The sequence below is a fragment of the Berghia stephanieae genome, chromosome 1, assembly GCF_034508935.2.
Source record: "Berghia stephanieae isolate SIO BIC M18660-M18661 chromosome 1, UCSD_Bste_1.3, whole genome shotgun sequence".
NCBI classification, from domain to species: Eukaryota; Metazoa; Mollusca; class Gastropoda; order Nudibranchia; family Aeolidiidae; genus Berghia; species Berghia stephanieae.
The window spans coordinates 145,743,273-145,766,771 of NC_088360.1; the positions used below are offsets into that span (position 1 = coordinate 145,743,273).

At 36.2% G+C, this 23,499-nt stretch overlaps 1 protein-coding gene across 2 annotated transcripts; it reads left to right on the forward strand.

Annotated features, from left to right (window-relative positions):
• Positions 1-1,517: 1,517 nt before the first annotated feature.
• Positions 1,518-22,715, forward strand: LOC144965765 (uncharacterized). 2 transcript variants are annotated; one of them, XM_078901447.1, is made up of 6 exons: positions 1,518-1,624; positions 4,025-4,191; positions 9,393-9,580; positions 17,559-17,675; positions 18,260-18,305; positions 21,298-22,715. In XM_078901447.1, the coding sequence occupies exons 2-6, from the start codon at positions 4,078-4,080 to the stop codon at positions 21,472-21,474; spliced, it is 642 nt and encodes a 213-aa protein (XP_078757573.1). In that variant the 5' UTR covers positions 1,518-1,624; positions 4,025-4,077; the 3' UTR covers positions 21,475-22,715. The 2 variants fall into 2 exon arrangements, with proteins under 2 accessions (XP_078757573.1, XP_078757582.1); XM_078901456.1 differs by having other exon boundaries at positions 1,563-1,624; positions 4,070-4,191; positions 21,298-21,548.
• The last annotated feature ends 784 nt before the right edge of the window (positions 22,716-23,499 follow it).

Here is a 23,499-nt window from a genome sequence, read left to right on the forward strand (position 1 = left end):
CCGAGAGGAGCATTGTTAAGTCCTTGGAAAAGGCTCTTAACTCACATTCTCTCATCGTAATCAAATGTAAAATGAGTACCTGGCCGTTAACTGCGTAGCCATTGTCCGGGAAAAAAATTATAATATCGCCTAACCGGCGCCTTGTCTCGTGATCCTACATGTTAAGTATTGCTATTGGCTAGGGACCTCTTATAAAGAGCTTTGAGCACGTTTGGTGGATATTGAGCTATATAAAAGTTCATCTTTTTTGTTTGTTTGTTTGTTTATTTGTTTATGTTTGTATGTTTGTTTAAGTACAATATAATCTTGTAATGTAGGTTTCCAGTCTGTCTGGATTTTTAAGTGTTTTGTTATAGAAGGCTGTCTCCCAAACGTTCCGTGTTTGGCATTTTTTTCTTTTTCGAAGCTGTTATATTCTTTATTAAAGATCTGAACAATTGTGTTTATTATTTTAATATATTCATTTTTGTTCACTCTTTTCTTTTTTAAAGTCCACAACTTTTGGCAGTTTAGTTTATAAATATAATGATAATGATAATTTGGCATTTTCTGACACTAGTTTGGTATTTTAAAATAATGTTATCTGACATTCTTTATCTGGGGGCCCGCTTGCCGCCTGTGCTCACTTTTCTCATTACTAGGGCTGTTACTAGGTAATGGTTCCCAATTACCCGGGTACCCGGGTACCCGCCATGAAAAGGGGAAGGGGGGGTGGCTGATATGGCGGTTTTTTTTTTTTTTTTGTTTGTCTGTTTGGTTTTTGTTTTTTTCTGTTTTTTTTTAAGCATATCGTTATATGAACAAACTGTAGAAAAAGATATAACAAAATATTAAGAATCAAAACAAAAAATAAAGACTTTGCAACAACTCAACGATTGAGAAAATCAAGGCAAAAGGCAAAAGGGGTATAAAAAAAAAAACTTCCTTCATTAGCAATTCTTGTTCAAAAAGATCAACTTGTCAATGTGGCTTTCACCGAGACAGCCTCTCTTAGCAGAATGATCCTTTAGCCTTGATCTGAGCCTTACATATTTTGCACATTGCGTATGATTTATCTTTTCTATCAAAATAATTCCATGAAAGGGATTTTGTCTGGGACGACATAGTGACAGATGCGTGATTAATTACTCAGCGTCGCAATGTCGTGTGTGTGTGAAAACAATAGCTGGGGGGGGGGGGGGGGGGGGGGGGTGTGTTTTATAGTCCCCGTCTCGAGTTCTTGGAAGGACGTTCATTAGTTTCGCTTTCCGAGAGAAAGTTGACTTCTTGGAATCAGGTTGATTCCTAACTTATTCCTAGCTATTGGAAAGCCCATAATGTAATCAATAATTTTATTTTGATTACGGATAGTTTTTTAAAACTTAAATATGATTGAATTATATTCTATAAACCAATAAAATAACGTATTAAAGAGAAATTGAAAAATACCCGGGTACCCGAGGATTCTACCCGGGTACCCGAAATATTCTGCAATACCCGGGTACCCGGGTAGGACCCGGGTACCCGCACAGCCCTACTCATTACACAGCGACTCACTGCCCTGCGATTTGTGCTCATTCATTCACTGCTCCACAGTTGGAAGTGGGCTGGAATATATAGATAGAACGAAGTTGACGTCACTCAGGTCTCTGTTATTGTTTTTTTGCCATCCATGTTTATGAGTAGTTCTCACTAAACTGTATTTTCCAGACTAGACGTCTAGATCTACCCCTTTCTAGATAGAAGTAGTAGAAGGCATAATCATCATAAGGCTAAGGTGACACACATCATTTTATGTCGGTCCGTTCGGGTGACAAGGCAATGTTGTGAGCTTTTTAGACAAGCGCACAGCATCTAGATTTCGTGGGAAATAGAATTATTCGCGATATATTCTACTTCTGAAACCCAGAGTTAAAACCACCCTTCGACAGAACTTTTTTACACAGAGTTATTGAAATTGAACGTTGGAACGCATTGCCAGCAAATGTCGTTAAAGCGCAGAGTGTCAATACTTTCAAGAATAGATTAGATGCTGTGATGGAAAGTTATGTGCATAGTGTAGAAGTGCCTCCCACCCAAAATAGCTATGATCAAAAGATCAGTAGAGAAAGTGTAGTGAGTGTAGGCTAGGCTTGTCCCTGATCACAAGATCAGGTAGGGAAATGCATTAGATCAATTGTGAACAAGGCATTCAGTGACTGGAAAGACTCGGCGACAGGCCAGTGGCCTAATCAAGCGACGTCGATACCTTCTATTCTATTCTATTCTACCTCCCCACCCCCATCGTTCAAATCGTCCATCTGTCAACAATTTAAAGTCACCAGAGAGTCTCAATAAATGCTGATCTGATCACTGACATTGGGTTGTCCCCATAATATTATTATGGATATATCGATGAATATTAATATTATTATCTTCTATCAGTTTCAGTATTATTTATTCTGCTTAGGTTTGTTATTGTTTGCCTGATTTGCAGGGCAATGGCAAGGTTTTCGTCTAAACTTTCACCAGACCTAAAGAGGCTTAGCTACTCATGTGGGGGAGGTACTGCCCTAATGTCTACCTTGATAAAATATTGTTTGACAACATCACTGACATTTACTTGAGGGACAATAGAACTAGAACATCACATACAAACTGCACCTAACAATACCACTCACACAGGTCATTGCATCATCAACATCAGCAACATGGGTTGACAGGAAGCTGAAGTAGTTAGTTATTATGAATATCCGCAGAAGAATAGCGGTAAAATTTGTAGACTTGTGATTTTTATGGTATAACAAATATACTACACTTGCGTTCAGATTGGGTCTGATTCCTGCACAAAGTTGAGTTCTTGGGAAATATATTCTTTCAACATACTCAGATCTGAAATGAGTACCATTCCGTTAACATCAGCATTGTCTCTGTCTGGAAAAAATTATAATATCGCCTTACAGGTTCATGTCACGTCCTGTTTGGCTAGGGGCTCCATGTAAAGTGCTTTAACTCACTCAACCCGAGAGAATTTTGGTACTTTTCAAAATTGGAAAAAAGATAATAATAATAATAATAATAATAATAATAATAATAATAATAATAATAATAATAATAATAATAATAATAATAATAATAATAATAATAATAGATCTTTATTGTCCATAAATATGGCAATTTGTCATTAAAATGTATTAAAATGAGCATGTGGATAGATAGTTTTATTTAACTTTCATTGACATGTAAAAGCTAAAAACGTTAGCTTTGATACTACGCCTACAATTTGTCTCAGAAAATTGAAATAAATAGGCATGGGGATAAAAGTAACCCGGGTAAACTACGGATATAGTCGGTGTTAGGGTTGAGTGAGTTAAAAGCAGGTTTAGTGGATATTGCAGGTACAGGCCACAATATAAATGCTCAGAGTTTTTAAACTACTTTGAGGACTGAACTCTTTGCAGTATAAAGAAAGGGCTAGTAGCTCCAAGACAAGAAGACACCAAATCTCTATCAGGAAGGGGATCGGGGGGGGGGGGGGGGGTAGGATATTACTCCAAACGGATGTGTGATGATGCAGAGTGGCGTATTGAGGAGGCTTTTATTGTGTGAGTGGCTTATGCTGTGGAAGGAATTCAAGTTCAAGGTCTAAGCAAATAATTGAGTGCTGCAGTCGCTTCTGTGGTAAGCGCAATTGTTTACAGCAGGTAATTGAGTCAACCTTGAATGGAAGGAAATCAATTAAAAAAAATAAATTTAAAAAATAGAGCCTTTATATAGCGCAATATCCACTAAATTTGCTCAAAGCGCTTTACAAGGGGTTCTTGGCCAACAGCAACATTTAACATTTAGGACGGGACATGATGCCTGTTAGGCGATGTTACAATTATTTTTTAGACAGAGGCAACCTGAGTATGGGGAGAAAAAATGAGTACAGAGTCCTTTCCAAGGACTCAACTATGCGCCGAGCTAGGCTCGAACCTAGGACCTTCCGATCCGAAAGCGAGTGTCATACCACTCGACCACATAGCTGCACTTTGATCAATTTTTTTTTTTCTTCTCATTTCAGATAAATCAAATCAATACTTGATTTGTGCTTTCTGTTGTTTTACAGTTGCAAAAATGGGAATCCTCAACTTTTTCAATGAAAACTCTTTGGTGAAGATCCGATTGGTGATTTATGGAATTCTCATCATTCTCAGCTTCTTTATCTTTGTTGGAGTGTCTGTCATGAAAGTAAGATAATTACTTTAAAAAATAAACATGAACGTTTTAACCCTCTCGTGTTCAGATTCTTTTTGGGGGAGTAGATAATGAGTTCCCTATATGGCCATGTCAATCATGTAGACATCCTTTGATGATATAAGCCTACTCTTTGATATCTGTAGTCGCCTTTTCGTTTTCTACGGTCACTCATGGCTAAACTCCGCCCAGAAACGATTTCATAGGTCCGTCCATCACCAAATTTCAAACTTTTGTTCTCGTGAGTTCATAAGTTTTTTGACCGAAGAACGATTGGCTACTGAGCATCTTGACCCTTCAACGATTGGTCGTTCTGGCAGCTCACGTGTCAACAGCCGTCAACAATGAATTGAATCATCGTTTTGGCAGTGGAAGACGGCCACGGAATAGTTGCGTCACATCGCCACGTTGTTGAATAAATTATCCAGGCATGGTCGATAGGTAAAAAAGCCAAATTATGTTCTAGTTACATTTGAAACAAACAAAGTATATCACTGATCTCGTCTCTTTGAGATATAAAGAATGATATAAAAATCAAGAAAATCGGCCGATAAATAAAAAAGTTGCTAAAAAAAGCTAAAATAAACAAAAGCAATTTTTAAAATCAAATTTATTCGTAAAACAGTTGGTTTTCAACCGATTTTTATGAAACAAAGACCAATGTACTTCTTTTTTCAAGCTGATTTCAGCAATGTGACTTTCAAATTCCTCAGAATTATATTTTTTACTTTTAGATTTTAGCTTTTAGGCCTACTACATAAGGTGTTATATTCCTTGCATAACAATAGCGTAATACATCGACGGGGAGAAGCGTCTTTGTTTCGGCCAGCTGGATAGATAGCCTGTGATTGGTCAAAGACTTTGAGATGCTTGATTCACAATTCTACACGAATGGACCCGGCGGTCTATCAAAGAGGTGTAACAAATTTATTTACCGACTATTTTTCTTGGTGCTAAAATTACAAAGTAATAATTTCGCATCAGAAATAATAACTCTGAAGTTCCTATCTCTTTATTACAATAAAATTGATACCTCGAATGACAAAATCGACCCACAAATAAGGGAGTTATAAATTATTCATAATATTTTTAAAAGTTTACAATAATGGTCTTCAAAGTCATTTTTCATCACCAAAGTCGTAATTTTTTACCGATTTTTACCAAACAAAGTGCAATGTCAATGATTTTCACCCGCAAATAAAATAGGATTTAAATCGCAATTTCTGAAACGTATTTTCTTTTCTGTCAGCAAATTTATAAAAATCAAAGCTGAAAAGGGCCTGTCATTTCCTTCACAACGATTGGATTTTACTTACTGACCCCAGTCTTGACTACCCCGCCCATGAATATTATGCCGTTGTCGGTTTTTGTCGGGTTGAATCTTAAAGAGTTAATAGAATTTACTATTCTCAATGTACTTAATAATTTTTCGAGCAAGATATATCTATAGATTAGATTGCAATACTCTTCAACTGTCGTAACGTCACTTCCTTTAAAGACGCATGGTAACTTAGTAACACTGGCTCCAAACTATCAGAACAATGGCGGACGCCCGTATGAAATATTTCTCTGGCGAGCATAAAGGGAATCCAGAGGAAAAAAACCCCATAAATTTGATCATGTTTTGACTATTACACATTCTGATCACAAGGTATATGAAAAGTTCTAGCCAGCATGAAGAATAAAAAGTAATGATTTTCTTTGTTTAGAACCAAGATGGCCGCCGTTGCCGGGCGCGTGACATCAGACTATTGAATCGTATTATGTAATTATTAAATCGCATGTTGCAGTACGCATTGCCTGCTAGACTCCCGTTTTTCTTCTAGCTTCTGACAATATCCATCATAACTTTTTGAAAAGTTGAAAGTAAGCACTTTTAGAACAGCCATTATAATGACACTGAAGGGAGGAATTGTGACGGGTGGAATTGACATTTCTCATTTTGATTACAAGTACAAGGTAGTGTGAAAATATTTGTTGACTTATGTCTCTAAATGAAGACTTAACATGTATCATCATTTTATGACTCCTGGGTGGGGTTCCCTACCTCCACAGTGGGCAGGGAGGTACTTACAGTGTCTTCTATCCCCTTATATCTGTTTTCCAACATGCTTTCTGTCTTTGTCTTGGTATGAGATTGCTTGGTTTTGTCCCGACCCTGGCCAGAGTCCTTGGCTGGGAGGGAAACAGTCAAATGCATAGTTATTCTTTTGGGAGATGATACTTTTTTCCTTGTAAATCATCTCTCTGTTATGTATTATTATATTTGTTATTTTTAATGTATAATGAAATGTAAGCATTTGAGTGTATTCCTCTTTGTTGGATCTTGTGCTTGTGTTCGGATGAGACTTACTTATAGGTGATATCAGACTAAGCACATTGGTGGTATGCTCTTGGAATCTACATCTGATCGCTATTTTTTCCCAATTCCCCTTTGTCTTACTCTCTCTTGGGTGCTTTAATTGTAATTCTAGAACTTGCGACTATCCCATTTTTTTCCTTTTTTCTGGCGCTGATATAACCTAAATGTGTTGCAAGAGCCATAAAACCCTTAAAAACAAAACAAAAACAAATTTTATGGCTCGGTCCTCTTTTGTTTTATTTCTTTTCCCATAAGATTTAAGAATTTTTGATAGTTAAGTAGGATGGTCAGAGGCGTGTTCCATTAGTGGAACAAAGTGAGTCAAAAAGCTAGCTTAGGTGGTGTTGCGAGTAGCTCAAATGCCAACTGGCCAGTCGTAAACCCATGTTTCCATTTTCTACACTACCTGCCTGTTAGGTGTCCATTTTGTATGAATACTTGTATAACATCGACACTGCCTATGACCAGGTACTCATTCACACCTATAGTATGTGATAGTCTGACACTGCATGGGATTGAAATTTTTTAATGATGGTTGTCATCCATTCGATCATTGACCACACTAATCATTGCTTGACTTTTGTAATAAGACAAGAAATTGCACTGTTCGTAGAGATTGAACACCAATGTTATAATTCTGGCTGGTGGTGAACACAAAATAAACATCCTTGTTAAAACTAAAACTCAGATTTGTGTGTAATGTAACTCAATCAACCCTAGCCACCCACCTCTGTGTTGCTCACTCGTCCTGGAGATTCATGGAACATTCCAACATTGAATAAAAAACAATCTCTCTGAGCGGTGCATAGTTGAGTCATTAGAAAAGGCTCATTACTTACATTATCTCACCATACTCAAATGTAAATGAGAACCTGGCTTGAACAGTGTTGTCTTTGTCGGAAAAAAAAACAACTTGTAATATCGTCTAACAGGTGCCATGTCTCGTCCTACACGCTAAGTGTTGCTGTTGGCAGGGGACCCATTTTTAAAGTGTGCTTTGAGCGTGTTTCAGTGCTGATGGTTTTCCTCGGATCCGCGGAAATCCGCGATTTTGGTTTCAGATGAGGAATTTCATCCTTTAAAAAACTGTCATTCTCCTCAAAAACTGACATTTTCCTCAATCAAATTTTCTGGCTTTGAGAGATTTGATATGTGATGGAACAAACTGGTGCAGCTTCCCCACTATCCAGAAAATAGCTAGAGTAGTTTAACATCTCAATGGCTCTAAAAGTGGGGGTTGGTGAAGTAAACATGTGGTGTAAAGAAAACCATTCATAATTTTCCTCCTTTTTCCCTTTTTGTCACCATCAGCTCTGATGTGTAGTGGATATTTCGCTATATATAAATGCTTGTGTAACTCAATCTAAAAGAAAATTGGCATGGACGTAGTTTTGTTTAATTACAACTGTCATGTCAAATTTAAAAACAGTGGCTTTACAAATCAATATGTAATTCGTCTCAGAAAAGTTTAGATAATGATGGGGTAAAAGTAATTATGCAGACTTGCTAACCTCCCCTTATTGCCAGGGAAATTCCTGGATTCTCACTCCCGTACCCGCCTTCCTGGTTTGATAAAATTTTCCTGTATTCTCAATCTTGCTAATTATTTTTGACCGAAATTGCAAAGTACAATAAACTGACTCTGATTTTAGACTGACTCCTTGTACATAATGTAAGAGAATTATGGTGATTACATATTTTCTAGTATCTAACTAAATTTGAGTTGTCATTGCCTATGTATTTGCTTTTGTCATTGTGGACCTCAATGTGCTCACACTTCACACTGCTTTTTTTGTTTTTGTTGTTTGATTTTAAAAAAATTGGTTTTCTATTTTTATGTTAAAATTTGTGCATTTGGATTTGTCTCTTATTTTTATGTTACTCTTTGGCCTCTGAATGATTTACCCTCTTTTTGATTTTGAAAAGTTGGCATGTTGAATTATGCATCATTATAGAATTATCAACAATTCTCGTCTAAATTGGAATTTCATTCAACAACCTTTGGATCAAACAAAGAAAATTTCGTCTGTCATTAAAAAAAAAAAAGGTTCACCTTTCTTTAGGACTATCCTATATTATGTCAATTTTGATTGAATTCTTTGTTAGATTTTTCAATAGAAAAGTCCATACTAATGATATCTCTGTAGTGAGTAGTGAAAGGAAGATTGTTCTTAACGAGATAGTAGGTGTTAGAGTTAGAGTGAGTTAAATAATAATAATAATAATAATAATAATAATAATAATAATAATAATAATAATAATAATAATAATGATAATGATAATGATAATAATAATAATAATAATAATAATAATGATAATGATAATGTAATAATAATAATAATAATAATAATAATAATAATAATAATAATAATAATAATAATAATAATAATAAATCTTTATTGTCCAAATTAAAGGCAATTCATGTGAGGTAAACAATGCTCAGTTTGGTTCATGGTATGAACATCAACACGTTTACAAATACAGACACAGACAAACACGAACATACACGCTAGCACATTGTTTCTACACATGTATACAAAAGAAATGAGCGTACATACATACATACATACATACATACATACATACATACATACATACATACATACATACATACATACATACATCCATCCATACATCCATCCATCCATCCATCCATCCATCCATCCATCCATCCATCCATCCATCCATCCATCCATCCATCCATCCTCCTCCTCCTCCTCCTCCTCCTCCTCCTTCTTCTTCTTCTTCTTCTTCTCCTCTTCTTCTTCTTCTTCTTCTTATTATTGTGGTTGTTATTATTATTAATATTACAACTACTTACTTCTATTTCCAGGATAAAACCACAAATGGAAGCTGCCCTCTGTACTTCGAGCTGAATGTGGATCGTCAGTTTTTCAGATATAATGGTCCAGAATCAAACTGCGATTATATCATTGCCATCTCTGTCATATTCCAACTCGTGTATCTCCTGCTGCGTATGATCTCCCTCATCTTGCTAATCATTGGCAAGTTGTCCAAAGAGTAAGTGTTGTGCTAGGCGTATTAACTCACTCAATCCAAGAGATTTTTGCCACTTTTCAAAATTGGAAAAAAAATATTTTTTATGAGCCATGTGTATAGATATTTTTATTCAGCATGTATAAATTAAAAACATTACTTTCGATACTACACCTAAAATTTGTCTCAGAAAAGTGTAATAAATAGGCATGGGGTAAAAGTAACCCGGGGTATACTATGGATATAGTCAGTGTTGGGGTTTAGTGAGTTAAAGTGAGCTACTGTGAAGCCCACCAGATTAATTTTACAAAAAATGCCAAATATAATTTTTCCAGTTATTACTTTTTCTGATACATTGCATATATATAAAAGAAGAATTCAATCTTAATTTTCGTATCCTCTTTCTACCACGAGAAAGTGTATTGTTTAAATGAACATTTAACCTTGTCTTGCCCATTGAAAATTGAAAATTAATATACTTTTGTGTAATTTGAGTCAATTAATATTAAAAAATGGATCGAATTAAGTGATTTAAAAAAAACATGCCAAACCTGGTTTTTCTAATTTAATCCAAATGTCAAATGTCTTCAGAAAACACTTAGATTCTAGATATTAAAATTAAGCTTTAATTTATGTTAAGAATTATCCTTTCACTTGTTTTTAATGTTGTTGGTTGGAGAGGGTTCAATATATTCCACACTCTACAGCTTCAAGTAGCTTAGTTTTCATTTCACTATTATTACAGAGATAGTTCAGTTGGTAGATCATATTCACCTCTTAGCTACAGGACTGGTACCAGTACGTTGTGCATTTATATAACGCAATATTCACTAAACATGCACAAAAGCACTTTACAAAGGTTCCCAAGCCAACAGCATCACTTATCATGTAAGATGAGACATTACATAACGTCTGTTATACGATATTACAATTTTTCCAACAGAGATGCTGTTAACGATAATCAATTTACACCGGAGTACAGTGAGAGAATTTGAGTAAGGGCCTTGTCCAAGGACTCAACTATGCACTGCTCAGTGCGGGATCAGAACCCAGGACCTTCCGATCCGAAGACGAGTGTCATACACACCACAAGACCTCATACCCCGAGTACAATGGAGATATTCATTCTGAACTTTCCGTCCAGTTAGTCATGATTGGGTACATGGCTCCCTGATGTATGGTAGAAAGTACTTTGAGATATATGTGACCCACCGTATCGAAGTGGTATTATGCCGGGATCCACTCGGTAAGGGAAATTGAATTCATAGCCACAAATATCCAACTTGGGTTTAATTTCTCTACGTTATGCTGGAGTATAAAGACTATTTCTTGCATTGCAAAATCTTCTAAGCTCCAATTTCTCATCAATCTATCTCTAAATTCACTTTTTGGGGTCTGAATCATCCCGACATAATACCGTTTTGAGACGGAGGGTCACATATTTGAGTAAAGAGCCTTCTTCAAGGACAACTTGATGTGTCCAAAGCAGCGTTTGAGCCAGGGGTCGACATACAATTTTAAAGTATCTGCAGGAATGTGAACTCCTGCAGAAATTGTAAATAAATATTTTTACATAACAAACATGTAACTATTATGATTTTATAAAGATTTTATTACAACAGTACACGTTTTGAGCAGCTATGGCCCCTCAAGGCCGATAAAAATTGATGACCTAAATAGTGTCGAAAGCGTCGTTAAATACCTTACTTACTTACTTATCCGAACCAGCGACCACCTGAGCTCTAGCCCTTCGGTCTTGTGCCATGACGTAGAAGTTAGATGTCTTTTGTAGTTGTTCCAGGTGACTATAAAGTGTGTTACTGATGCTTGGATTTGGTGGGAGGAATGTGCATCTCAGGTCTTCAAGAGGTTGACATTCAAGCAAGTGGTGTGTTACTGTTTCATTGGGGTGTTGACATAGGGGGCAGGAAGGGGATGTGTCTTTTGTAATTTTGCTTAAATGGTTGTTGAGCAGTATGTGTTGTGTTCTTAGTTGAAAGATGATGCTTTGCTGGTGTCTTCTGAGCTTATTTAGGCAATCAATCTTTACAGGAGTGGTCATATGGGAAAACATACATCTACCCGTGGTGCTCATTGCCCAACTGTTCATCCATTCTTCTCTCTTATTTGTTATGATTATTTGTTTCGCTGTGTCTAAGAAAACTGGAATTGATGGTTGTAAAAGTGCTGATCCGAGTCTGGCTAGTCTGTCTGCATTGTCATTTCCTGGTATATTTGAATGTCCCGGTATCCACTGGAGAGATAAGTCTACTCTGTGTGTTGTAAGGAATTCATCTAGTTGAGATCTTAAACTATTGAACGTTGAGGAGAGTTTATCTAAATCGAGAGCTTGGAGAACCGATTTGGAGTCTGTGAAGATGACAGTGTTTTGAAGTTTTGAAGGGTTTAGCTGGAAAACAGAAGAGAGGTGTCGCAGTGAGGCTTCTATTGCAACTGCTTCTGCCACATAGTTTGAGCAGGAGCTTCCGCAAGAATTGTGGATTTTATCACAGGTTTTATCTGGGTATTCTACTACAAAACCATACCCAGCATTTTTAGTTCCTTTGTGGGCAGATCCATCTGTGTAAACATGTATCCAGTTGTCTGGGTATTCTTGTATTGTCTTCATTGCTAATGTTTGTATATCTGATTTGTTTTTATTTCTTGTTGTTTCTTCTACGAGGTTAGTCTTTATTTTTGGAAGTTTTAGTTCGGCGTATGGAGGTTTTTGACTGATTAAAATAGATTTTTCTCTGTTTTCTGGGAGTCTGTGTTTTTCATTCAAGTTGTTAGCAATGTGTAGCAGGGATTTTTGTTTTAATCTTGTTCTTGGTTTCCATTTCTCTGCCAGAATTCTGTTTGGATGGTTTTCCTCTTTTCGTTTGTATCTTTCAACCATTTCAAGCACTGCTGATTCTCTGCGAAGTCCAAGTGGTTCCACATTAGTATGTATTTCACATGCTGCTGTGGGTGTCGATCTCAGGGCACCGGAGATGAAGCGAAGGGCTTGGTTTTGTACTCTGTCCAAGGTTTTGTGTGTGTTTTTACTACCTACATTTTGGAGGGCTAAATTGTAGTCCATGACGGAATGCACATAGCCTAAATAGAGTTGTCGAAGCGAGTTTTTGTCTGCTCCCCAATTAGTACTGGCTAGTCGTTTTAGTAACTGGAGTCTCTTTGTGGCTTTGATTTTTACATTCTGAGTGTGTTTGTTCAGAGATAGTTGTCTGTCTAACTGTATGCCCAAATATGTGGGGTTTTCTTCTTTTGCGAGTCGATGGCCTTGGATGGAGAGTTATTTCTTTCTTGGAAACAGGATGGCTCTTAGTAAATATAGAGTAGACTGTTTTATTGCAATTAACTTTTAATTTCCATTTATCACAGAAGGTGTTTAAGCTTTCTAAATCTTCATTTATTCTATTGGAGGCTATTGGTAGGTGCTTCGTAGTATACCACATAACTAAATCGTCAGCATATAGGGCCTTTTCTGTCTGTAATACTTCTGGTAGATCATTTATAAAAATAAGAAAGAGAGTACAGCTGAGGCAGGATCCTTGTGGGAGACCTTCCTCTAATACTTCTCTGTTTGACAGTCCGTTATTAATTTTTGTTTGGATTGTTCTGTTACTGAGAAATTGTTTAATCCAGAAGTAGAGATTTCCATCAATTCCGTAGTCCATCATTTTTGATAACAACCCTTTCCTCCATACTTTGTCATAGGCTTGTTGGAGATCAACAAAAACCGCGACTGTATGTTTTCCATCTTGAAAGCCATCAATTATTTTGACTTAATCTAAACAATTGATCTTCTGTTCTTTGCCCTATCCTAAAGCCTGCCTGATATTTATTTAGTAGGCCACATGTCTCCAGCCACCAGTATAATCGGTTATTTACCATTCTCTCAGCGATCTTTCCAACACATGAGGTGAGAGATATTGGTCGGTAACTTTTCGTTTCGTCGGGTGGTTTATCTTTCTTTAAGATTGGAATTATAATAGCATTTTTCCATCCCCTTGGTACTATTCCTGTCTCCCATGTTAGATTTATAAGTTTGAGAAGCATCTGTTTACCTCTCACGCTAAGATGCAAGAGCATTTCATTGTGTATCTTATCTGGTCCAGGGGATTTCCTTAACTTGAGTTTTTTCATAGCTCTGTGAAGTTCTGACATGGTAAAGCCCTCTTTGAACAGATATGAGATAGCTTTTGGGGCCTTTTCTTGATGTTTAAGGTCTTTAATCAATTTTTTGTCCTTTTCACTTCTTTTTGATGCCTTGTTTACTGAAGCAAAATGTTTGTTGAAGATCATGGCTTTTTTTTGGTCATCTACGATTGTTCCTTCTGTAGTTTTCATGGGCTTTGGGTTGGTTTTCGGGGTTTCATTGTTAAGATTATTAAGTAAGGCCCATGCTTTTTTTCCCATTTTGATTGAGGTCAATATTAGCGCATGTGTCTGCCCATTTCTTTCTTTTAGCGTTGTTAATAGTTCTTTTGACAATTGCCGATGCTTTATTGTACTCAATCTTGTTTTTAATGGTTTTGTTTTCCTCTAAGTTTTTCCTTGTTTCCTTTCTTGCATTTACTGCTTTTTCAATTTCTTTGCTCCAGAAGGGTTTGTAATTCTGTCGACTACCTCTTGGAATTCCTGCTTTTGCAGCTGTAAGAATGGCTTTGGTGAGGGCTCCGTTTAAATGTTCTACACTTGATGTATCTGTAATTTTTGGAAGCTGGTCATCTAATGTTGCTGTGAAAACATCCCAGTTTGCTTTCTTGAAATTCCATTTGGATTTCTGCTCAAATGTTTTCTTCTGTGTTTGAACTGTCATTTGTGTTAAAATTGGTTTATGGTCACTGCCTATTTCATCCAGGACTTTAATGTGACAAGAATTCAGAAGGTCAGAGGAGATGATGGTTAGATCGGGATGACTCAGGGACATATGAGCTCTGTGAAGAAGGGTGGGGACTGAGTCTGCATTTTGTAAAATGGTGAGGTTGGTTGTATTGCAAAGCTTTTCTAGTTCTTTTCCTGTGTTGTTTAAATTTTTGTATCCCCATAGTGGAGAGTGGCCATTGAAGTCACCAGCAATTATTGTGTTGTTGTATTGGGAACTGTTTAGATCTGTTAGGTTTATAGTACACCGTGGAGGGTTGTAAATGTTGTAAATGGTAAATTTCTTATTTAGGTGCCATAAGGTGACTTTCTGTACATCAGTTGAGTTCTGTGATGGTTTAGAAGTAACATCTCCCGTGATGTCATTTCTTATATAAGTAATAACACCACGGCAGTCGTCACATTTGCAGGTATAGTATGTATAACCAGCAATATATGGATCGCTATTTTTATACAGGGTTTCCTGAAGTAAAGCAATGTGAACTTCCTTTTCATTTAATAATTTGTTTAGCTCTGTCTTTTTATTCCTGATTCCACAAATGTTAATTTGTAAAATATTCAAATGTTTGTGGACTTTATTTGTCCCAGTAGCTGACTTTTCGCGCAGATCAGCCTGGGTACTCACTGTCTGGCGCGGACCTTTTTCGAGGCGACGTCCGAGCTCGTATGCTTTCCTTTTGTTTGTCATGGCATGCTGGGGAGTCTCTGGTCTGTCTTCCCACCCTAACCTGTATTCCTTGTCAGCTGCATAACATCAGGAGTTGAGCTGCAGATGCATGTCCCTCATATAATTAATTTTTTTATAGGGTTTAGTCAAGTAGCCTTCATTTTGTCTTTCCCACAGTCTCTTTCATGATTGACGGTCGCCCATTCCCCGCCACCTACTGTTTCCTGGCTTGCAGTTATCAATTTCAGTTATTCTTTCTGCTTAAAGGGCCATATTTCATAAACAGAGGATCGTCACGTCCTGGGTCATTTGTGTCGATGAGAGATTCTGTGGGCCTTAAACAAAGGGATACCAGCCCTTTCCCCTAAAAATCTCAATTTTTTAAGAAGGATACATGATTACAATCAATCACAGATAGTCATGCAGAAGACATGGGCCACAGGCCGACCAAAGAGGGAGTATAGAAGTGTTAAAGTTACAGCACTAGGAAACAAGTATGAGCTATAGGGGTAGATTAAGAAAAGTAAGGACATACAGAGGACACCACACTACAGAATGAGTGTGAGGTGGGTGGGTGAGGAGCAGAGCGTGTACCACTCATCGGTGGGTTCTGTCTCCTGCACCTTAAGAGGAAGGGGTCCCACCTACTCCCTAGCCCGGTTATACCGCCGGGGACTCGGTCGCGCCCATAACAAACTCAGTAGAAACAGGGAACACCACGGGAAGGTGCTGTTATGGACACAATAATGCATGATAGGCCATATGCAATAATCTCTGTCAGACAGGATTACGCGGCAATCAATGCACCTGGAAATGAGAGGTGTTGGGTTCGAAATGCACATCAATTTCCTTTCAGCAAGCGGGACGTCCGGCCCAGACCTTGCAGCTCCCCGTCGTTAAATACCTAAAAACAAACAAACAAACAGGTCAAAAAACAATACCGTAAGCCCCACATTGATGCCATCTCAGCAAATGTCTTGTAGTCCTGTAGACTGCATTTAGGCCCATGGAGACGGAGTTTATCTCATTTTCTTTAGTGGGGAACAGACAATAACAATTGCTTGCTCTCCTTTAAGGGGCGGTTTGGGTCTTTTCTAAAAAAAATTTAATTACCTATATTGGGCGGTTTTAATCATTCTGTATCATCAATATAGGTTAAAAAACAACATTTATGGTGAAAAATTTTAATTATCTGTGTTGATACCCATTTTGCGATCTAATTTGGGGGTCTGACATCAAAAAATATAACAATCTTGTGGCAAACGTTCCACAAAAACTAATGAAGGAATGACCTCCATATTCTTCCCTCTTGTCAACATTGTACCATAGTGTGTCACCATAGAGAGATTTTACAGCTTTAGCTTATGGAATTTTTATTAGATCATTACAAAGTTGAGAATCAAAATGTTATGACAAAATTGATGTAAAAAATTCAGATTTAGGATTATAATTTAAAATTCACAAATCTTATCAAAAATATCTCTCTATGGTGACACAATACATTATCTCTGTCATAACTGTGGAAAATTTCAGACAATTTCATTGAATAGATTCTAAGAAACGTTTGACACAGTTTCCCATACCCTTAGAAAAATGACATATTGAGAAAATAGCAAAATGGCTTCCCGTTTTTCACACATTTCTTACTACCTGTACCATTTTCGATTTTGTATTTCGTGCCTTTATAGTCTACTTTAAGAATTTGGACTTCAATTATATTATTTCTAAGATAATAAAATATCATTTTCCACCAAAATCTCAAAATCAAATTTTTGAAGGATTTTCCTAATAATTAGACCCAAACCGCCCCTTAAACAGGACACTAGTCTATCACAAAGTGTTTTCAGCTAGATCTAACAGACCCAACTACTTATTCACTTTCATGGTGGACAGAGGGGTCAGAAAAAAAATCTCACACTGCACTCAGGATGGATCTGACTTGGTCCCTTTGCATGTGAAGAAAGTGCTCTACCAACTACCCCAAGCAATAATCTTAATAAGAACTTTATTACGCATGCGGCTATGTGGTCTTGTGGTATGACACCAGCTTTCGGATTGGAAGGTCCTGGGTTCGAGCCTCGCGCTCGGCGCATAGTTGAGTCCTTGGAAAAGGCTCTTTACTCACATTCTCTCACCGTACTCAGGTGTAAGATGAGTACCGTTAATAGCGTTGTCTTTGTCCGAAAATTGTAATATCGCCTAACAGGCGTCATGTCCCGTCCTCAATGTTAAATGTTGCTGTTGACTAGGGACCCTTTGTAAAGCGCTTTGAGCACATTTAGTGGATATTGCGCTATACAAAAGCTCAATTTTTTAAATTTAAATTTATGACATAAATGTGACTTTTTTTTTTAATTGAAGTGGATTAAGGTCTTTAAATGTTTGTTTTTTTTTGTTTCACTCCATTCAACTGTACATTTATTTTACATAATGATTTTTCACCAGAATGATTCTTTTCTCTGACCTTTTGGAGTTCATCTACGTCATCATTGATTTTGTTGCATTCTTCTTGACGTTTGTTGCTGCCTGCCTTATATCTGCTGGCACCCGTGAAGCTTTCGAGTAAGTGCCAATTCCGTCTGGTATTTTGGAAATTATCTAGAAAATGAAAAGATTATTTGTAGTTCGTAGATAATTTGATGGGAGATGAAAAGATTATTTGCAGTTCATAAAACAGGGGAGGGGGAGGGGGGGTTATGACAAAGTGATAAAAAAGAATCTTGTAATAATGATTGTCTGTGACTCATTCGCCACAGTAAATAAATCACTGCATCTGTTGTATTTATTTACAATTTTGTACAGAACAATTTTAAAATGAAAATGATCGTCACAAATAAGTTTTGATGGAGAAAATACAATTAAGACATTCTGTGGATACTTCTCTGTCAATATAAAGCATTCTTTGAAAATAAATAATTTGCTAATTTTTGTCCAAGGTCAAAATAGCTCAAAGACAATGGCAATGGGAAATTCTAAGTTTTCAAAGATGAAACAAATCAATTCGCCCAAAAGATGTATTAGAGAAATGTTTCAAAACCAAAATAAGACTGCACTAGCTCCAAGAAGGGAAATTTCTAGTAGACGGAATAAATTATGATGGCATACCTAACTTTATTTTTTAAAAATAATTTTCTTTCTTTCTCCAGATATGCATATGTTTTTCCTTTTGAACCTGCGGCAGAAGTTGCTCAGGTAAATAAAGAAATATCTAAATTGATGAAATGAAGATTAAGCGGCATTCCGTCACGGAATGTAAATAATATTGAACAATAATAGGTATATATATGTTTTTTTAAAAAGTCCTTTAGAGCCCACTGGGTGGGGTTCCTACCTCCCATAGTGGGCAGGGAAGTACTTTCTGTGTCTTCTATCCCCTCTTATCTGTTTTCCAATTGCTTTCTGTTTTTGCCTTGGAATGAGATTGCTTGGTTTTGTCCTGACCTTGGTCGGAGTCCTTAGCTGAGAGGGAAACAGTGGAATGTATAGTTATAGTTTTGGGAGATGATATTTTTTCCTTGTAAATCATCTCTCTGATATGTACTGTTACTCTTTTCATTTTTACATATGATTTGTAAACATTTGAGTGTGTTCCTCTTAGTGGGATCTGTGCTTGTGTCTGGATGAGACTTTTAGGTGATCTCAAACTAAGTACTTTGACAGTCTGCTCTTGGAATCTACATCTGTTCCCTATTTGAACCAATTCCCCTTTGTCTCACCTTTTCTTTTGTGCTTTAATTGTAATTCTAGAACTTTTTACTATCCCATTTTCTTCCTTTTTACTGGCGCTGATATGACTTTAATGTGTTGCAAGCGCCGTAAAACCCTTCAAAACAAAACAAACTTTAGAGCCCATAAGACTCATGGAGCCGAAGTTTCTAATCGTGAAACAGATGAAACCTTAACCCAGTCAGAGCATAGGCCATCAAAGATGCTTCGCCATTGGACTCTACCTTGGGTTGTCTTCTCCATTCTGCTTTCATGTGTATCCACCCCTCTTTGCTTCCTCAATCGTTCTCCATCACCAACTATTTATTAGCCTCCCTGGTCTTCTTCTTCCTCGGGGATTTCATGTTATAGCCTGTCTCGTGGTGTTGCAGGCCACTAATAGTCCATAATGCATAGAGCACACCATCATCATGGTTATGCATAGTAGAAACTCTATATTATTATTATTATTATTATTATTATTATTATTATTATTATTATTATTATTATTATTATTATTATTATATATTATTATTAATTTATTATTATTATTATTATTATTATTATTATTATTATTATTATATTATTATTATTATTTTATTATTATTATTATTGTTATTTATTATTATATCGTTTTTTGTTGTTGTTGTTGTTCTGGTTGTTGTTGTTATTATTGTTATTGTAGAGAATGACATCATCATGGATATGCGCCACAGAAATCTATATTCTTCTTCTTCTTCTTCTTCTTCTTCTTCTTCTTCTTCTTCTTCTTCTTCTTCTTCTTCTTCTTCTTCTTCTTCTTCTTCTTCTTCTTCTTCTTCTTCTTCTTCTTCTTCTCTCTTCTTCTTCTTCTTCTTCTTCTTCTTCTTCTTCTTCTTCTTCTTCTTCTTCTTCTTCTTCTTCTTCTTCTCTTCTTCTTCTTCTTCTTCTTCTTCTTCTTCTTCTTCTTCTTCTTCTTCTTCTTCTTCTTCTTCTTCTTCTTCTTCTTCTTTCTTCTTCTTCTTCTTCTTCTTCTTCTTCTTCTTCTTCTCTTCTTCCTTCTTCTTCTTCTTCTTCTTCTTCTTCTTCTTCTTCTTCTTCTTCTTCTTCTTCTTCTTCTTCTTTCTTCTTCTTCTTCTTCTTCTTCTTCTTCTCTTCTTTTTCTTCTTCTTCTTCTTCTTCTCTTCTTCTTCTTCTTCTTCTTCTTCTTCTTCTTCTTCTTCTTCTCTTCTTCTTCTTCTTCTTTCTCTTCTTCTTCTTCTTCTTCTTCTTCTTCTTCTTCTTCTTCTTCTTCTTCTTCTTCTTCTTCTTTCTTCTTCTTCTTCTTCTTCTTTTTTTTCTTCTTCTTCTTCTTTTTCTTCTTCTTCTTCTTCTTCTTCTTCTTCTTCTTCTTCTTCTTCTTCTTCTTCTTCTTCTTCTCTTCTTCTTCTTCTCTCTTCTTCTTTTCTTCTTCTTCTTCTTCTCTTCTTCTTTTCTTCTTCTTTCTTCTTTCTTCTTCTCTTCTTCTTCTTCTTCTTCTTCTTCTCTTCTTCTTCTTCTTCTTCTTCTTCTTCTTCTTCTTCTTCTTCCTCTTCCTTTTTCCTCCTCCTCCTCTCTCCTCCTCATTATTATTATTATTATTATTATTATTATTATTATTATTATTATTTATTATTATTATTATTATTATTATTATTATTATTATTATTATTATTATTATTATTATTATTATTATTATTAATATTAATATTATTATTATTATTATTCTGGACGGGGTTCCTGACCTCCCATAGTGGGCAGGGAGGTACATACTGTGTCTTCTATCCCCCTATGTCTGTTTTCCAACATGCTTTCTGTCTTTGTCTTGGAATGAGATTACTGGATGTTGTCCTGGCCGGAGTCCTAGCTGGGAGGGAAACAGTCAAATGCATAGTAATTGTTTTGGGAGATAATATTTTTTCCTTGTAAATCATCTCTCTGTTATGTATTATTATATTTGTTATTTTGAATGCATAATGTAAACATTTGAGTGTATTCCTCTTTGTTGGATTTTGTGCTTGTGTCCGGATGAGACTTATAGGTGATCTCAAACTAAGTACATTGGTGGTATGCTCATGGAATCTACATCTGATCCCTATTTTCCCCAGTTCCCCTTTGTCGTACTTTCTCTTGGGTGCTTTAATTGTAATTCTAGAACTTTTTACTATCCCATTTTCTTCCTTTTTACTGGCGCGGATATAACCTAAATGTGTTGCAAGTGCCGTAAAACCCTTAAAAACAAAAACAATATTATTGTTATTATTATTATTATTATTATTATAATTATTACTATTATTATTATTATTATTATTATTATTATTTATTATTATTATTATTATTATTATTATTATTATTATTATTGTTATTGTTATTATTATTATTATTATATTATTATTATTATTATTATTATTATTATTATTATTATTATTATTATTATTAATATTATTATTATCATTATTGTATTTTTGACCCTTTATGTCAGGGTGGAGCGTGGACTAGTGTCGTCCTGTGGCTCATCATTGGCCTCATCGGACTCCTCGTGGCCTGGAACTCTGGGAAAGTTCCGTGTGTCAGAGGCAGAAATCAAGACAGTCAACCCAAAGGAGGTTCGAATCAAGCAGAAATGGTGGATCCTTCCTCTGAAAGATTTGGTATTTAGAATGATCAAGGTTAAGTTTTTGTATTCTGTAATAGCATCTTAATTTTATTTTGCTTATTAGGTTTTTATCTCAAAAGGGCATTTAGATTGATCAATGTTAATTTTTTTTATTCTGTAATAGCATCTTAATTTTTTTCTTTGCTTATTTGGATTTATCTGAAAAGGGCATTGTGTTGGTATGGAATCAATGATACAACAACTCACTCACTTTCTATTATCGTTTTGTGATCGTTGCTGTGTATTGTGTGGCGTAATAGTCAATTTTTTTTTGGCTATAAGTCAGTTAACAAAGCCTGCAATCAGAGCGTTACCATTGACTTGAAGGTGGCTACAAAACCATCCTTAGGGCGGAGGAAGACTTTAGAAGCTGGGTTGACGAAATACATTTGGAGGTGTAGCCATACGCTACTACTACATTGACGTTGAATATCCAAAAGAAAAATGATGCTATCTTGTTGATATTCTGTCGTGTACTATCGAAGGTTTCAATGTTTCTCAAAAGCTTGATATCAGTAGGTAGGTTACTCCATAGACAGAGCGAATACTGGGGAAGTTCAGTTCTAAGCATATCTGACATAATACAATTTCGGAACATATTCAGATTTCTTAACTCACTCAACCCTAACACCGACTATATCCATAGTTTACCCAGGTTACTTTTACACCATGCCGATATATTACATTTGTCTGAGATAAATTATGGAGGAAGGGACAAATTATATAAAAGCTAATGTTTTTAGTTTTTTTCACATGTTAATGGTAGTTGAATAAAACTATCTATGTACATGCTCATTTTTAATACATTTTTTTTCCAATTTTAAAAAGTAGAAAAAATCTCTAGGATTGAGTAAGTTAAGGGTCGATTCAGATATTTTTCTCTAGATTCTGATTCCTAAACTAAATTTTCAGAAGGATTTTCGGAAAAAGCAATTTAATCTTACTCTAAAATGGTTATGTGTATTTTGATCGAACCTTACAGTATCAATTCTAACTGAAATAAATGTTGTTTTTTTTTTGTTTTTTTAATTTTTTATAAAGGTCAATTTACCTATACCTGTTTATTGTCGTATTTAAAAGACGGAGATAATTCTAAATTGGCAAAGCAACGACAAACTTTGGGTGTCTCCCATGCCTGAGGTTTAAAAAAAAAAATTCTAACTTAAACATTTAAAAACGGCAATTCAGAAATTGATGATTTTCCATTGCCATGAATTCATGAATTGTATAAAACTGACTGTATTGACGTATTTAGTCTGGGGTTTTTTTTTATTGTGTTATTTTCTTATTGCTGTGTTGTTTAAATGGGGTTGTGTATTTATAAACATCAAGTCTCGTAAGTCAAAATGAGACAAGTATTTTTGTCAACTTTGAAATGTTTAAGTGTTTAAATCTCATCCAAAACAGATGTCTTGTCTTTTCAATCTACAAAACATTTACATGCATCTTTTCTCAACAAAGATATCAACTTAGGGGTAGAGTGGCTCAGCAGTACGGTCTTTGCTTCACACCCAAAACGTACCAACTTAGGGGTAGAGTGGCTCAGCAGTACGGTCTTTGCTTCACACCCAAAACGTACCAACTTAGGGGTAGAGTGGCTCAGCAGTATGGGGTCTTTGCTTCACACCCAAAACGTACCAACTTAGGGGTAGAGTGGCTCAGCAGTATGGGGTCTTTGCTTCACACCCAAAACGTACCAACTTAGGGGTAGAGTGGCTCAGCAGTATGGGGTCTTTGCTTCACACCCAAAACGTACCAACTTAGGGGTAGAGTGGCTCAGCAGTATGGGGTCTTTGCTTCACACCCAAAACGTACCAACTTAGGGGTAGAGTGGCTCAGCAGTATGGGGTCTTTGCTTCACACCCAAAACGTACCAACTTAGGGGTAGAGTGGCTCAGCAGTATGGGGTCTTTGCTTCACACCCAAAACGTACCAACTTAGGGGTAGAGTGGCTCAGCAGTATGGGGTCTTTGCTTCACACCCAAAACGTACCAACTTAGGGGTAGAGTGGCTCAGCAGTATGGGGTC